General features: G+C 36.5%; 1 protein-coding gene across 2 annotated transcripts in view; it reads right to left on the bottom strand.

Annotated features, from left to right (window-relative positions):
- Nucleotides 1-14864, bottom strand: part of TLK1 (tousled like kinase 1) — a 161378-nt gene extending 146514 nt beyond the window's left edge. For both annotated transcript variants that reach the window (XM_051986183.1, XM_051986184.1), the window contains exon 1: nucleotides 14699-14864. In XM_051986183.1, coding sequence (XP_051842143.1) covers nucleotides 14699-14852 — 154 coding nt within the window. In that variant the 5' untranslated portion in view covers nucleotides 14853-14864. The remainder of the gene's footprint in view (nucleotides 1-14698) is intronic.
- Between the last annotated feature and the right edge of the window lie 2743 nt (nucleotides 14865-17607).

The raw sequence follows: 17607 nt of genomic DNA, 5'->3' as shown, positions 1-17607 counted from the left end.
TGCATCAATTAATTGTTGCATGTTTTTGTGATGATCACGTATTTAAAATCAGCCGGAGTCAGGAATTCAGGTTAAAGGAAAAATCTTCAATCTTTATTCTCAGTAGAGGTGAAGAAGGATTGCGATAGCAATATGGGCAGTTGCGACAGGAAGCCAGCTAGCAGAGGTGAAGGGGGACTGCAGGTGCAAAAGGGGATCGGAGGTGAAGGGTGGTGGCGATAGCAATGTGAGCAACCGTGACAAGACCCCAGCCAGCAGTCTCTCCTTCCCCTTCCCTTTCCACACCCCTGCCTCCACCCACCAAAATCGTCATTTCCTATACAACACATCAGGACTTGCACAAAGAGTGGGTGGGGGCCATTCTTTCTCCAAGCATATATATTAATATAGTCCAATAACTATTTAGCCTCATGTGCTTGGGACCTCAGTGCATCAACTCAAGCCTCAGCCCATTACATCTCCCGCTTTCTTTTGTTTAAGAACACAGGTGGTCATGCCATCCCTGACTCCTCAGGGAGGTCAGAGCCCCAAGGGGAGGTGATCACACCCTCCCTGACTTCTCAGGAAAGGAGGTGAAAGCATCAGTAACCTATTTATGAAGGTAATGACTATAAAGTAGTAACACTGGTTCATCTGACTGATACAGACTGATACACTCTATGAAAATCAGGCTTGCTTTATTTACTAATCAACTCATGTGCTCAGTTTTTATAATTTGTTGCTCACAGAACATAGTTGTCCCTAAACTGTAAAAGTAGAACATAAGCCTTGAGATTTATTGTATAATTTATTCAAATACCCACTTGGGACACATCACTTAATACAGACTTATACTCATTTACCCCACTTTTGCCTATCTACACCCCCCTAGCAAGGAAAAAGTTTCACATGAATAATCATGAGCATTTCTTAGGATCAGAGTTAGCAGGGCTCATAGTTCTACTTTACTGAGGTTCAGATGTTAAGTGATTTGCTCAAGGACACACAGTTTAGAACTGGAGTCTGAACCCAAGTTTTCTGATTCCAATTGTAGTGTTTTATCCTTTAACATGCTGCCCCTTTGGTTTTCAAAGCATTTTTAATATGCTCCAATAAATAAGAAAGGTACAAAAAACTTCCATGTTACAGATAGAAAATAGAATATGAGACTAAAAAGCAAAAAGTTAAACTACTTGTCCAAACTTGTACAACAAGGACAGGTCCAAAAAGATCTCCTGGTCTTTTAACTTCTGAGCCCTATATTACTTCTATATTACCAAGGATGTGTAGTTCTGAAATATGCATACTTTGGAATGCTAAAATTAATCTACAAGGTAATAACATGGTCCTCATTTGTCTTTTTTTTTTTTTTTGATCCAAATCTATCATTTAACTTGTGTAAGTATCAGTGAGGACACTTGTACCAATGAAGATCAATTGTTCTATATTGTTGTATACAACTTAACAGTTTTAGATTGTTTCCTGAAACGAGAGGTATGATGGAACAGAAGAAATAGACTTCAGGTGATATAAAAACAAAAAATAGCATTTAAAAAAATAAAATTCCTAGGTGGGAGAATATTAGATAATTTCAAATCAAGTGTATTATTAAAATAGGAACTATTAAAAAGACTCAAAGGAGAAGCAAAATTTCTTTCCCAGTTTTGTTTTGTTTTTTAAATGACTGCTACAACAGGACAAAGATTAACAACTACACTTCTAATTTGGGTTAATGAAATTTAATTTGGAATGGTGTTTAGCTATTAGTATAACTTCTTTCATTTTTTTCAAATTTTGAAATGAAGAAACCAAAGAGAAACTATATAATGTAATTCAACCCCCAGACTCATATACTATTTAGTGACAAAGCTGGGGTTAGCACTATTGCCTCCTAATAAGGTTCTATGACCTTCACACTATCAGATATTGTTCCTATTTGAATTCATATGTTTGCACTTATGTTAGATAAAAATATTAAGCTTCTGCAAATTCCTAGTGGACTTTTTCCCCCCATCAAGTAGTAATTTTAACAATATAGTGCAGCAATAATAAAGCAACAATAAATACTAGCTGCCAAAATTATTTTCCTTATACTCAGATTTAATCATAACATATCATACTTTGACCAAACTCTTCAAATGGCCCCTTATTACCTACAAAGTAACAAGGCCTTCCAATGAGCACTTTTTTAGGGTTTCTCTATTCCTTCATCCCACATACTAGAGCCATAATGAATTGGAATTCTCCTCTTCCCTTCCACTAGAGGTAGAATTCCCTTTGGATTTATATAATACACTGTACTTCTCTAATGTGTTTTTTCTTATTACATTTATTTGAGGTATATATTTTATCACCTTACTATGTAAACTCTGCAATGCAGAGACTACAATTTACATAGTATATATCAACCACTGTGAGAATGATATACAGTAGACACAATAAAGTTTTGTTGAAATGAACTGAATTAGTAACAATTTAACAGAATTAGATTTTTTGAACTGGAACATCAAAGGTCATCTAATCCAACCTTTTCATTTTACAGATAAGGAATCTGACTTTACTAGTGTCACAGCAGAAATAAGGAGCAATGACAAACTTTGAAACCAGTTCCTCTAAACCAAAATTCTTTTCAATATACCATTTGGTCTCCTTGTGTCATTGATTGCAAAGAACTTGACTGCTCATTGAGAACAATGTATTTTGCAATAGGAGAGGAAATACTTCTCCCATATCTTTTAAAGGATTTTTTTTTAAACTACAAGAACAGAAATTAGGAAGTTTTAAACTAGACTAACATGTAGTGTTACACACCAATACTCCTTTATCTCTGCAAAGAAAGGGAATGGAACAGGAGACATTTTCTCATATCACTTTCTTTTGGGCCAAGCTTTATCATAATATTAAACTCTTTTTGATGTTGGTTGGTTTTTACTAAATGTTTCCCCCTTTAAAAATGTTTTTGTTCTAAGGCTTTCTGCATGAAAGAGAGAAAAAAAGAGGTATATGATGGAAAATACAAATACAAAAACAAAATGTGTCAATAATTTTGACTTTTTAAAAAATTGATTTCTTAATTTTGTATAAGTAAATTCCAAACAAAATATATTGACTTTAAAAGTATTCTACATCATGTTAATTCCCAATTAAGAGATAAAAAAATTAAAGAATTAACAAAAAAGTTTGTTTCCAAAAATTTTAAAAATTAGTCAATTTCATAAGTATTGTCTATAGTTTGGGGAAATGGAAGGGGCATAATAACTTCAAAAAGTCCTAGCAAACATGCCCAATTTCGTTATCAACAAAACTCAAGAGAAATTTGACATTACAAAATTTCTAGAACTTTGAAGATTCAGTGTCTGTGACAAATCAAACAACTTTCTTTTGTCCCCATTATTTAACATTACATCCCCTTGGGGCAGCTAAGTGGTTGGAGGAAGACTCATTTTTCTTGAGTCAAATCTAATCTCAGACACTTACTAGCTATGCCATTGGGGACAAGTCACTTAACTTACCCTTGCTTGCTTCAGTTTCCTCAATTGGAAAATGAAGTGGAGAAGGAAATGGTGTTTTTGCCAAGAAAAACCCAAATGGGGTCACAGAGTAGATCATAATCAAAACAACAAAATTACCATAATTTGCTCTTCACTAATGTTGGTAGAGAAAACTGTTATGGGCCAGAACTTGAAAGAAGATACTAAGTGGAATTGAGGAGACAATGGTTAAATCTAGTTTAGCATTGATTTAATCCTACAACAAATAATGATTTTCTAGTGATATAATGATTGGTTTATACTTAGTGTAGAGCATATAAGCTAGAAGTTCTTGGAGGCTGAGACAGATTCATTCCATCGTCCACCTCTGTGGTGGCTGGAGGCTGAAGCACAAACCTTTGGATTAGGAGACATTCGGAGAGAGCTAGAGGCAGAAGCTGGCAGAGGCAAAGCACTAGCGGAAGAAGCTCAAGCTCTTGGAACCAAGGAAAGAGATAGGCCTTTAGAAAGCTAACCGGGCCCCAGGAAAAGAGACAAGACTTGGAAAGAGACAATAAAGGATTTGAACTTTAACACCAGGCTGTACTTGTGGTGACTACTGAACTGAAACGAAGGCTGCCTCCAGAGACCCCAAGAAAACCTCAACAGAAAACAGATAGCATCCTTCACTTCTGACTTAGAATTTTACCTCATTTTGAATCTCAAATTGACTAACATTTAAAATTTAGTTGTTTGTGGTTGATTTTAATCAAATATTTCAAGATATTTTTAAAGTTTGCAGAGGCCGCAGAAAAACAGACACACTAACACAAAACTGTTAATAAGCCAACAATGGCATTAGTGCAACCATTAGGGAGAGGATGTAATCACACAAAGTAAAAATCCCATCCATATATCCTTGATCCAGGAATCTTACTATTAGGCATGCATTCCAAGCAAGTCAAAAATAAAGAAAACACCCATATACTTCAAAATATTTTTAGCTGAACTTTCTTATACTAGCAAAGAAATTGGAAGGAAGATGCCCAGCCAAAGATGAACAGCTAAACTAACTGTGGTATATCAATGTAATAAAATATTACCATAATGCAAGAAATGAATATGAAAAATTTTCAGAAAAAACAAGCAAAGGGAAATTAGCAGAACTAAGGACTAAATTCTATATGATTACAACAAAGTAAATGGAAATAATGAAACTGTGTGGGACAGGTCCGGTGCAAGACCCCCTTCCCAATCCAATTAACTAATCAGAGATATCAGATAGAAAGAGAAAGCATTTATTTAATCCCTGCAGGGAGAAGCCCAGACACACACCTGAGAGCTAGCCTGTGCTACCACCATGTGCTCCTGGAACTTGATCTGCTTCCAGCTTGTCCAAGCTTTAAAAGCAAAAGACTCAAGCCTTCTCATTGGATAGACTTAACAGGATGTAAACATCCTTAATCAAGGATCACTAATGCTGGCTACCTCCCACAGGTCATGTCACTTCCTGCAACTTCGGGCATCTCAGGTTCAAAGTTCATTCCTCCAGAGAGTAAATGACCTCTTCAAGGTCTCAATTTTAGAAACAGGGAATATGTGACTCAATGCCAAGAAATACCTCATCCAATCAGTCTCATTCAAAACAAAACTGAATACTATATTAATAGTGACTAAGAAGAATTTAGGAAATGCCCTTCCTCCCTCCTATCCTCCCTTGAGGAGGCACGTGTCTATGCATATGGAATATTACAATTGTTCATGATGGCTAGTTTGCTGAAATGCCTCCATATCCTTCTAAATAACCCTTAAAATATCTTTTATTTAAGAAACAGCTTGCTGGGTAAGAGAGGGGAGGGGAAAGGAAACATTTGGAAAAGAAGGTGTTAGAAAAATAATGAATAAATTTTAATTTAATTCTTAAAAAAAAATCTTTAACTCCTATATCAGGATAGCTTAACATTTTTTTGTCATGCACTCCTTTGACATTCTGGTGAAGACAGGGGATCTCTTCTCAGAATATTTTTTTAAATAGATAGGCTTATAAAGGAAATCATTTATATTGAAAGTTATCAAAATATAGACATAAAAAAATTCAAAGACTCTAAAAACTCTTCATCTCTATCAACAACAAAAAATTAGAGGCTTTAGTTATATACTGAAATCTGCCAACCTATTCTGAATTTTCCTCATTACTTTGTTCTAATTAAACTGAGCAGTAGTAAAATGTAAAGTGCAAAGAATTTTGAATGAAGACTCACATATATACTCAAATTCTATCTCTAATATTAAAAAAACTATATGTGCAGGCAATAAGCAATTTTGAGGCCCTAATTTATTCATCTGTAAAATGAGGATACCAACACAAAGGGTTGTATGCAGTTTGTATGTTTAAAACACTTTCTAAGTTTCAAGTTGCTGCGTTAGCTTTTAAATATATTATAGTGAGTTGATCTTGCTAATAAGCATGGGGAAAAAAGGATACATATCTAGCCCACGATATATCTTTACCTGACAAGTATCAGAGATTGGGGCCTCTTGAAGCTTTTTTACTGCCCTTTAGCTTTTCTCTACTTATATAAAAGTTTGTATTAAATAGTTCTGACTCACTTTGATTATATCATGTGCCCTTATATAACATTAGTGAGACAGGTTCACAAAATTTAACATTCAGATAAATAGTCTATTTCAAACTATTAGTGTCATTCAAGGGCAAAACATAAATCCAAAGATGAGCCTGGCATTAGGAAAGCTATGTGGAAGAAATAAATAGAACAAAAACTGTCATTAAAAAGAATAACAACCAGAAGAAAACTGTCTATTTTCAAAACATTACAGAAGAGTTGAAATGTACTTCAGAGGTTCAGAAGTCTACTATCAACTATGCTTAAATTATGAACCCCCACCACATTCCCATTACTCCACAAGTGGTTATACAATTTGATGACATAGGGCAGAAAAGAACCCTAAAACTGCACATTTCACTTTAGGAAAACATTTCCTTATAATCCTCTAGCTCTGCCTCCCTGTAACTTATAGACATTGGTGCAGTCCTAGTTCTACTCTAGGGCCAATTCCACTTTCAATTGCCTTCAAGTTTTTTGTTCTTACAAAGTTCCAATAAGGGTTAACATAAAATAACTTTGTCAATAAAGAATTTAAATGCCAGATTTGCAAGGAAAGCACTTAAAATGAGTTTTAGAATTTCCATAATCCAGAATGTTGCTTATGAGGGCATAATTCCAGGCATAAGGTGATGGTGGCATGAATTTCTCAGAGATGAGGTTGATTTAAAAAAAAAAAAAAAAGATTGCAGGGACTGTGTGAAGTTTTATCTAAAATAACTATATGAAGTGGAAGGCTAGAAGAATAAAATTAATTATCAAAGCTGACAAGGACCATCTGGGGTCATCTAGTCCAACAAGTACAAGAAAAGGAATCATTTCTCCAACATCCTTAATAAATAGTCATACAACCTCTGTCTGAAAGGCTTCCATATTAGAGGATTTACCTCACTTCACTTCTGAACAGTTCTTTTGGACAAGACTTTTTTTTTTTTAATAATAGCTTTTTATTTTCAAAATACATACAAAAATAGTCCTCAATATCTACCCCTGCAAAACCTTTCTCCCTTCCCTCCCACATCCCCTCAGACCGCAAGCAATCCAATATATGTCAAACATGCAATTCCTCTACACACATCTCCACATTTATCATGCTGCACAAAAAAATCAGATCAACAGAACAACAAACAACAAAAAAAGTGAAAATACCAGTTGTGATTCACACTCAGACTCCACAGTCCTCCCTCTGGATGCACATGGTTCTCTCCATCACAAATCTACTGGAATTGGCCTGAATCACTTCATTGTTGAAAAGAGCCATCACAATTGTTGCTGTGTATAATGTTCTCTTGGTTCTATTTACTTCACTCAGCATCAGTCCCTGTAAGTCTCTCCAGGCCTTTCTTAAATGATCCTGCTGATCATTTCTTATAGAACAGTAATATTCCATTACATTCACATATCACAACTTATTCAGCCATTCCCCAATTGATGGGCACCCAATCAGTTTCCAGTTCCTTGCCACTACAAAAAAGGGCTGCTGCAAACATTTTTGCACATGTGGATCCTTTTCCCTTTTTTATATCTTAAGGCTATAGACCCAGTAGAGAAACTGCTAGATCAAAGGGTATGCACAGTTTGAAAGTCCTTTGGGCGCAGTTCCAAATTGGCAAGGTTTTTTCTAATAGGCTTTTTTCATGTATAAAATTGAAATGTATTTCATAAACCCATCCTTTTTATAGCTAGGTTTACTGACCTTCATTTTTTTTTTCATAGAAAAATCTCAATTGGAATAATTAGGATCACAGGTGTAGAGCTGAAAAGGCCTTTAGACCACACCTTATCTGATCCTTTACATTTTGTATAAACAAGAAACCTGGACCCAGAAAAATTATATGACTTGCCTAAAATCACATACAAATAACAAATGGCAGAGCTGGTTTTCATCTCCAGCACCAAGGACAGCATTAAGTACATATCAGGGGCATAATAAATGTATATTAAGTGAAACTTTTTCTCCCTTGTACTGAGGCCAATTTAATGTTTTGTTAACTGGTAGCTAATTGCAATCTCCTCAGCTTTCAAACTTTAGCAAGAATTATTCTAAAAAAGTGCTATGCTGTCCTGCCTTACTAAATAAAGCACAATTAATATAAAAATAGAATCTTTCTGTGGTCACAATTATACACAATTATGATTACAAAACACCACATTTAATAATAACTTTTATATAGCAACTAAGATTTGCAAAGCACTTTTATGTGTATTACCTATTTGGGGGCTTTTAATAAGCTTTTGAACTAGATGCTACTATTATCCCCATTACAAATGAGGATATTGACACATAGAAAAGTTAAGTAACTTGTCCAAGGGGCTAAAGCTAAGTAATAGTATCTGAAGCAACATATGGACTCAGGTCTTCTTCAGGTCCCCTTTAAAGTCTAACATTCTATCCACTATTGTCAAAACCTCATTTCCCCGAAGAGCAGATCTGTTTTGATTTTAAAGTCAAGATCCCATACTCCTTCTAACTTGATTCTATATTCAATGTAAAAAATAAATTAATAAAAGAAATAAGCTAGGGGAAGAATTTTTAATTACATTCAAGTGTAATCTCTTTTGATTCCAGGGCATCTTTGAAAATTGTTGATATTATAAAATCCAATGTAAGATTGTTTGTTGAGAAATTTAACAACATCTAAAGATGTAATAGACAGGAAGCATCAGAAACAAGACAAGACACCTGTGGCAGCTGCAGTAGAGGTTCTGGAGACACAATGGAAACATCTTAACCCTCAAGGAGTTTGTTTTCCATTAACTTGAAGGCACACAAAACCCAGCCACAAAGTTTCTATAATTGTTAAGCAACTGTTTCAGGGAGTCCAGAAACTTGGATGGAGGGGAAAAAAATAGATCTTTATTTTAATGTAATTGATTTCCTTTAAAATAACATATGCTTTAGGCATTTAAAAACATCCTGAGGGCTGGTCTACTGGCTTCAACAAATAGCCAACTTCATCTATGACACAAAAATGCTAAAGAACCCGTCTTTAAGAATAGCTAGAATGGAAGGGGTTTCTTTGAAAAAAAAACCCACGCAAAAAAAATATATTACTCAGTTTAAAAGTTTTCTAAAATGTACAGGATGAGTAAAACCAAATACTTTAAAGTATACTAGGAGATCTATGTTCATCTAACATACCCGAGGAATAACATTTTTTGATAAGGTAATCACGTAGGTTTTTAATTAAGGATGTTAATTACTGAAAACAAAAATCAATGAGAGATTTCAAGAAGGTGAATTTCAGCTCAAAATACAGAGCTTTCCAACAGCTATAACTGTTGAAGATGATAGGCATCATTATATTTACTACATAATTTTATATTCATCTACATATCTATATCAGTATTTTGGAATATACATTCTAAAAAGTACATGATTACTTGAACATCCCTTCATTAAAATCAAAATGAGAACTATAGATTTTTATGAACTTAAGTCACAACCCTGAGAAATGTTTCTCTACCTTTAAGAAGGAAATTGTGACTTGTTACCTATAAAAAGCTATAAGGTATGTCAGTATTAGAATTACACCTTAAAATTTTCGTTCTAGAACAAAAGTGGCAACATGGAACAGTGTGAAACTAAAACTAAACTAGCTGTGAAATTGATTCCTTGAGCCTCAGTTTCCTATAAAATTAATAAGCTAAAATCAATGACCTCTAAGGTCTCTTCCATGATTATATGAAGCTACAGAGATCACTAATAGCAACAGGATTAGAACTCTGAACTTCTGGCTCAGCGTCTCTCCTACACTTTTCTACCTTTCGTGTAAGACTATGCAAAACACAAAAGATTATGAAAATCAATAACATTTTAAAGATGATTCTACAATCAAAAATGAACCATTTTGATCTACATGCAGCAAAATATGAGAATCATGCATACAGCTGGCACTTAATGCTGTCTGAATGAAAAGATGGCTCCATAATAACAGTACTTGCTATCCCGCCCTCTGTTAGGCAAGTTAAAGCCTTTTGTATCTGTTTCCTTAAACAGCTAAACATTGAATATGAATCATAGATTATTACTATAATATATATAGCATACCTCACAAATATTAATTTTCATATTAGGGGGAAAATATTGTATGAGCAGATGCCTTTTCTGAATAAGGAATATTAAAATTTTTCATTTGTTTTTGTCTTCTGATGCTACTTAACTTGCATTTTGCAAAACTCGAGAGATCTATTTAATTAAACAATTTTCCTTCATGCTTTGTCTCTAAGGAATGCTCAGTATAAAAAAAAACTGCAGCATTTTAGTTTAAAGTATTTTACTCTTGAATTTGCAACAAGCGTTACAAATAAAAAAGTCTACATAGACTATTTTGTTTACAATTTTTCTTTCAAAATTGAAAATCAGTGCCCTACAGTATTATAAAATTCTACATTCAACCCTACAATAGCTCTTCTAAATGATACCATAAGCAGTGTATGATTCCCTAAAATGTCTTCAAAGCTTATATATTTCACAGGGAATTTAGCAAGATTGCGGGAAGACTGATCGTACTGACTCCAATAAGTGCAGAAAAAAAAAATCTACTGAGAAAAAGCACAATATAAATGCAAAATAGTAATAAAACCAAAAATACAATTTCATACTGGTGACATGAGAATATTCCAGAATGTTTGTAGATGTTTAAATACAGTCTAGATGTAAAAAAGTTAAAGGAAATGAAAACCTTTTCTAAGATAATCTAGAACAATCTCTTACACAATGCAAGAATTTTTTATACAAAGGATGATTATCCAGCTTCTCTTTAAAAAACTTCCAAAGACAGGTGTGCTAGGTGCATCTTTACTATTGAATAGTTCTAAGCTATTGGAAAAAATCCTAGTAGTTGGCTGAAACCTAGTCCTCACTACTTTCATCCATTGGTATTATTTGTCTCTAAGAAGCTAAGAAGACCAATTATCCTATCACCATTCAGTTATCACTTCTCCAGTCTACATATCTCAGGTTCCTCACATGAAACTGTTTCCAGGGCACCTTAATCATCCTCATCTAGATAGCTTCCAATTATTCCACCTCTTTAAAAATGCCACACCTTTAAATGAATACAATACTGGAGATGTGATCTGACCAGGACAGAGTTTACTACAATTTTCATCTCATGACCTGAATGCTATTCTGCAAATGCAGTCTAAGAGTCTATAACTAAATGTGACTGCCATACCAAAAACTCATTTCCAGGTCTCTGGTAACACAAAGGTTTGTAAGAAACATGTAGTAAACCTTTATTTTCAGTTTTTTTACTATTTTTATATATTCATTTATGTGGAATCAAATTGCTATAATCAGAGGGATGCCTTCTTTTCAAATTTAGAAACAGGAAGAACAACTTAATTGTTCTACAATTCCACTTTTGTGAATAACATCTATATAATCCTTTGTCAGGATTATATTAAACATTCAATAAAAGCAATGCTACTCACAGTTCACAGAAAATGGACAAAGCAGATCTGAGCAAGATAGAAAATTCAAGAAAATATTTTTAACTTAATTTTATTTTATTAGTAATAAACTCATGCAGTGATCTACAAACAAATCACTAATTTATGTGAAACCAGGCTAAGGAATAACTATATAAACTGAGGTTCAATTCGATTTATTTACCAATTTCTTATCCCTTAGAGTTCAAAAGATCATTAAGAAAAATAGAAATGTCATAGGTTTAAATAACCAAAATAGAATGTCAGCTATACATTCCTATGTAGCTTAATTGTTTCATTTTTGTAATTCCAGTACCCAGCACAATTTAGCACATAGTAGATACTTTAAAATATTTGTTGAATTAAAAAAAAAATCTAAGGAGACTTAAGGAATTCAAATAAGCAAACATTTAACACCCGTAGACCAACCAAAGGATATAAAAAGACAAAATGAGACTGCCCCAGGCTATAAGAATAAAGCAATAGGTCTAGACTATAGTTATTCCATTAGAAAACTTGTGATTGGCTTTAATTTTTAAGTGAGGAGGAGTTGAGAACTTCAATAATAGCATTCAAATCACTAAAAGCAGTAGGTCACAAACTTTTAAAAACCATTTGGAAAAAGTTAAATATATTAATTCAGAGATTATATTAAGATATTGTTTTAAAAGAATCCACTTTACAAGTTAAATGTGTTTCATGGAGAACAAATCTGAAAATACAATCAATACTTCATCCTTGAGCCCTAAACTTTACTGTAATAATATAAACAAATTAAAGAAAATAATTTTTCAGACAACAGAGGTCTGTTTTACCTTGACACATACAGACAAGTTCCATTAACATTAATGGCTCTTACAAGCACTCAAGAGAATAAATTGAGTTCCTCACATATCTCTCAAACCATCTCATATTTATATAACATACTGACATGCATAATTGGGGAAATGTGCTAAGCACTTGTTAAAATGTAAACTGTGGATTTACACTCAACTGCAACATATTATGATGTAAATAGTTAGGGCTTTAGATAGGCAATTTCCCTTAGCATTAAAGTAAACGAGACCAAAGCCCTAAGCATTGAGATGAAAACACCCCCAGAGGGCTAACATTGTTAGTATCTTTCTTTCTTGTCAAATAGAAATATCCCACAGAGTCCTCATAGTCACTTGATGTGAATTTTAAGTTTTCAACAAAAACATATCCTTGTGTTTCAAGAATTAGTATCTATTAAATTGACACAAAATTCACAACAATCTAGAACTAGACAAAACCAAAACAAAAATAAATCCCCTCCACTACTTGATAAAACCCAGTTTTAACTACAGACTATTTCCTCCCCACTACAACAGCATACTTTTTTTTGAAGGCACAATTGTCTTTCCTGATAAGGAAACTTGTTACTATATAATCTCTGAAGTTGGAGGGCCTAGATTTTTGTAGCCTGAAAACTACTAGTTTATTTTGTTGTTCACTGATGCAAAGTAACAATTAAATGAGCCAACACACCCTTAAAAAAAGGCAGGGAAAAAAAAAAAAGTTTTTCCATATTGGCCTTTTTCCAATTCATTATCATATTCAACTAAAACTATATAAAACAAATCAGAAATAACATGTTAAGGAATACCATATTATTTAAATAGCATTAAGGAAAGAAGGAACACAAGATGCTACAGAATTTTTAAATTGAATTGATTTGCTAAATTTGAATCAGGAGATACTCAAACCATTAAAAAAAATAATTAGCATGCAGTTTTAGAGGTGAGATGAAAGCAGAAAATGTCTGTCAATTTATTCAGTATGTTTAATGGATGCCATAAATCAAACCTTTTTATGAATTTTCTAGAGCATATTCATGTCAATCTTTGAGCCTGCTATTGTCACTTTTTACACATGCTCATAGGTACCACACTGACAAGGAATGATATATCTGTCAACTACTGGTACAGAGATTAAAAGGACAAACCAATGATTATACATTTTCTTATCTATGAATATTAAATATTTAACAAATCTTTTCAAAATATGCTGCAGTCTGCCTGTCCTTCGAAATAAGGTCTTTGATTTCCTTCAAAGATTCATTACAGTATATTTACATTTTGTCGATCTTCCCCTCCCCCCATGGGGCTGCAACCTATTCTGAATTAGGCAACTGCCTAAGGGCGTTTGAGTAAATTTCTAAATGTTTGACTAAAAGAAGTTTTATATGACCCTTTCCCTCTACTAAAATTAGATATATTCCTAGATTTTATTTTACGTTCAACACTTTTAAATACAGCAAGTTGTAATTTTAGCTAAAAGCCCTCCGATAACTCACTAGCTGTATAATTGCTACATCTGGTGGCAACATATTTGAATGCAAGGAGCCAGAAGTTGGACAGCAATTGTAGCAGAAAAGAGCAAGAATGACTTGCTTGCACATAACCTTTATGCTGATATCCTATACACACACACACACACACACAAAATCCACAGTATCCTTTTCTCTGTTAGCAAGGAAGTGTTTCTCTTAGACTAGAAAACAAGAATGCACACTCCAGAGGTGATGGAGAAGGAAAGTTGCAACCATTTGGAGAGGGTGGTTTAAGAAACCTGCCTACTGGAAGGTTGGTCTTTTCAAAGACTCTGGAGGCGGCGCAGGGCATCAAAGTCCTCCACGACATTTTTTTCCCCAGAACATCTCTCTCTCTCTCTCTCTCTCTCTCCCCCTAGAATGCCTACAAGGAAGCGACCCCTTCCTCCAGAGGGGCAGCCAGAAGCACGCTGGCCAGTTTCAGGCAGTACAGAAGCTTTCAGGAAGGGGACCGCCTCAATGGGAGGAGTGCAATAGGCTACGGGGAAAGGGGAGGGGGCACAAGAAGGATGAAGGCTTGGGGCGAAAGGGAGGAGGGTGGTGAGATTCACCATCGATTTAGGAGAAGGGTGTTAAAGAGTAACTAAGCTTTAAGGTTCATTTCCAGGAGCAAGGACGGACCCTGAGGCACGCCACAAAAAGTCATTCACCCTGCCCACCCCTCCATCTCCCAGTCCCCCTAAAGCCCCCCAGCACCTCCCTCAGCCCCTGCTACAGACGGCCTCCGGGACGCCCCATCCCCCACCTGCAGGGTCCCCGGGAGGAGGGCTGGGGTACGACAGGGCGCCCCGGCCGGAGAAGTGACGCGGGGCGCGGCGCGGCGCGGTGGTATTTACCTTCCTTGGGCCTCCCGGATGGCGGCGTGTGATTCAGCAGGGACCTGACTGCCGCTGCCGCCGCCGCTGCTGCCGAGCCCGGGGTTGGAGACGTGGAGAGCTGGGACCAAGATGGCGGCCCCTCCAAACTTCCACTGCTACTTTGGACACTCATCAAGCTACTTTCTGGGAAGCGGACACCCCCCCGGCGGCGACGGCAGCGGCAGCAACGGCGGCACCGGCATCCGCTTCAGTCATGGCCGGGGCCGTGATGGGGAGGGAGGGCAAAGGAAGGAGGGGACGAGGAGAGGAGGGAAGGCAGAGGAGAGGGCGGGCGTCGGGGAGGGGGGGACTCCTGGGGGGCGCCGACAGGAGAGCGCTCCGAGGGGAAAGGGAGAGACTGACTAGGTTTCCGCGGGCACAACCTGCCGGCCCCTCCGCAGTGCGTCCGTTTGCCCCCGCTCCTCACCCCTGTCTCCGAGGCGGCAGCGGCGGCGGCTGCGCTGGGGTAGGGAGGTTGGGGCTGGCGGCGGAGGAGGCGGCGGCGGGGTAACCTCTGCATCAGTTACAGGAGGAGGAGGAGGAGGAGGAGGAGGCGGCGGCGGCGGCGGCGGCAGCGGCGTCACGCGCCGCCTGTGCAAACACTATCGCGAGGCTCCTGCACCTCCGGTAGCGGCGGCGGCCGCGGGAGCATGCATCGCGGGGGGAGGGACGTGAGGGAGGAGGAGGCGGAGGAGGAGATGAGTGGGAAGGAGCTACGGAGGGAGGAGATGATGGCGATTGACTCCCCCCCCCTCCTCCTTTTGGGCGAGCTGCCCCCCACCAATCCCAGTGCAAAGTGCGAACAACCAGTCACCCTGGCAGCCCAAGCTTCCCACCCCAATTGGAGCTGGCGGAGGACTCCCCCTCTACCCGAGACTCGCCCCGCACACGCGCTCCTCCACCTCCTCATGCCTGCTGAAAACTAGTGGTCTCTACGGGTGCAGCCGCTGCCAGCAGTTCCAGCCGCAGCCACCTGACTTCCCCTTTTTTCTTACGGAAGCTAGGTTACCGAAAACCCACCCACCCGGGGACCCCTTCCCATCCACTCACCCCATCCCTTTTGGGGGGCTGGGGATGAGAAGTGTACATTGTGGAAGAAAAATTGCCTCTCTTGTAGCTCCTTAGCTGTCACTTTGTGGCCGTTTTCAGTCTGAAAAGTTTAAGCAAGGTTTCTTGTTTCCCGATTCCCAGATCAGTCATCTTCCGTGCGTAGCTTAAAGTCTGATATATAACAAAATGGGAGTAACGATGACCAATTAAGAAAAAAGGGAAGGGAAAACCGACTTAACAATGTAAAGTTTTGTTTAAAAAAAAAAAACCACTTTGTGATGAAAGGAATTGCAAAGGATTATTGCCGTGCTTATAAGAAAGAAAAAAAGAAATGTTCATTATCCTTTATCAAAAATTGCAGAGTAAAAAAAAAGTTTAACATTAAAACTGCTAGGTCTTTATTCTAATGTTCATTTAATAGCAATTATATAGCACTTTAAGGTTTGCACAGCCCTTTACATATATATGCATGTGTGCACATAGTTATATAGTGCACATATAGTTACATATATACATGTATATATAGCACATGTGTACTATATATATTCAATGTATATGTGTTGTATTATGTAGCTATAGGTGAAGCTATATACATACATTATACATCATATATCCATAAATAGCTATTCATATGTGCTATATATATATGTACATACATACACACACTGTATTATCTCCATTTTATAAATGAGAACTACCTGAGAGATTAGGTAACTTGCCCAGGTTACACAAAGTATTTGAGGCAGGATTCAAACTCAAGTGTTCCTGAGTTGGGGACCTTATCCACTATGACACCTGGCTGTTTATAACAGTCCAATACTCTTGTAAATTAGGTTTTCTTTTTCTTTCTTACTTTTTAAAAAATTAGGCTAAACTATGATGCCTAGAAAAGAGCAATAGTTTTGAGATTAGAATCCTCGCTTTGAAACACGTTTGTAGAAATCATTTAACTTGTGTGCCTCAGTTTTCTCATTTGTAAAATGAAGATACTATATCAGCTGCACACACAGGACTTTGATCAGAATATTTTAAAGGTATTTTGCAATCCATACTGTACCCTATAAGTGTTATTTCCTTGAAGCACAATTTTGGTTACAGTATAATGACCACACATCTTGCAGTTATTTGCAATATGTCTGATGTTTGATGGGTGTATCTTATACAAAGTGGAATGCAGCATATTAGCTCAAGAAATTAGAACAAAATGTCTTTTAAAAACTGAATTGGATGGAGTCCTTTCAAAATGTATACTCTATCTTAGAAAATAAGCTAATTTTATTTTTATGATTCCATGTTTCATAGACTAATACTTGCTGTTCATAGAATACTTCATTGGGAAGGTGCTAACCTTAAAGTGTTAATCAAATACTTCCTTAGTAATTGTACTATTCAGACTTCTTATTTTGGTAAATTTTCAACTAGTTACTTTTGTAAATTACATTAATGGATGGATACTAGAACTTTAAAATATTTTATACATAGACAGACAGTCTTAGGTTGATATTGAACTCATTTTTAGTGGATTTGGAATGTGGGAAATGAGCCTTCAATTAACAATCAGATTTTTTAAAGAAGTATACATTATAAAAGAATATACATTTATGTTTTTAAATCATTACTAATCAGAGCAAGGATAACTAGCATTTATATAGCTTCTATTTTGTGCCAAGCTAAGCCCTGTATTAAGCACTTTACAAATATTATCTCATTGATCCTCACAACAATAAAACTATGCCTTGATTTTAAGACTAATAAATTTAGCTTCTTAATTTTTCTGTCTCTGGTCTCTCCCCTTTCCAATCCCTACTCCCCATAGCTGCCAAATTGTTATTCCTAAA

Source organism: Antechinus flavipes, chromosome 3 (genome assembly GCF_016432865.1).
Source record: "Antechinus flavipes isolate AdamAnt ecotype Samford, QLD, Australia chromosome 3, AdamAnt_v2, whole genome shotgun sequence".
Taxonomy (NCBI): domain Eukaryota; kingdom Metazoa; phylum Chordata; class Mammalia; order Dasyuromorphia; family Dasyuridae; genus Antechinus; species Antechinus flavipes.
This window is presented reverse-complemented; position numbering and strand designations above follow the sequence as displayed.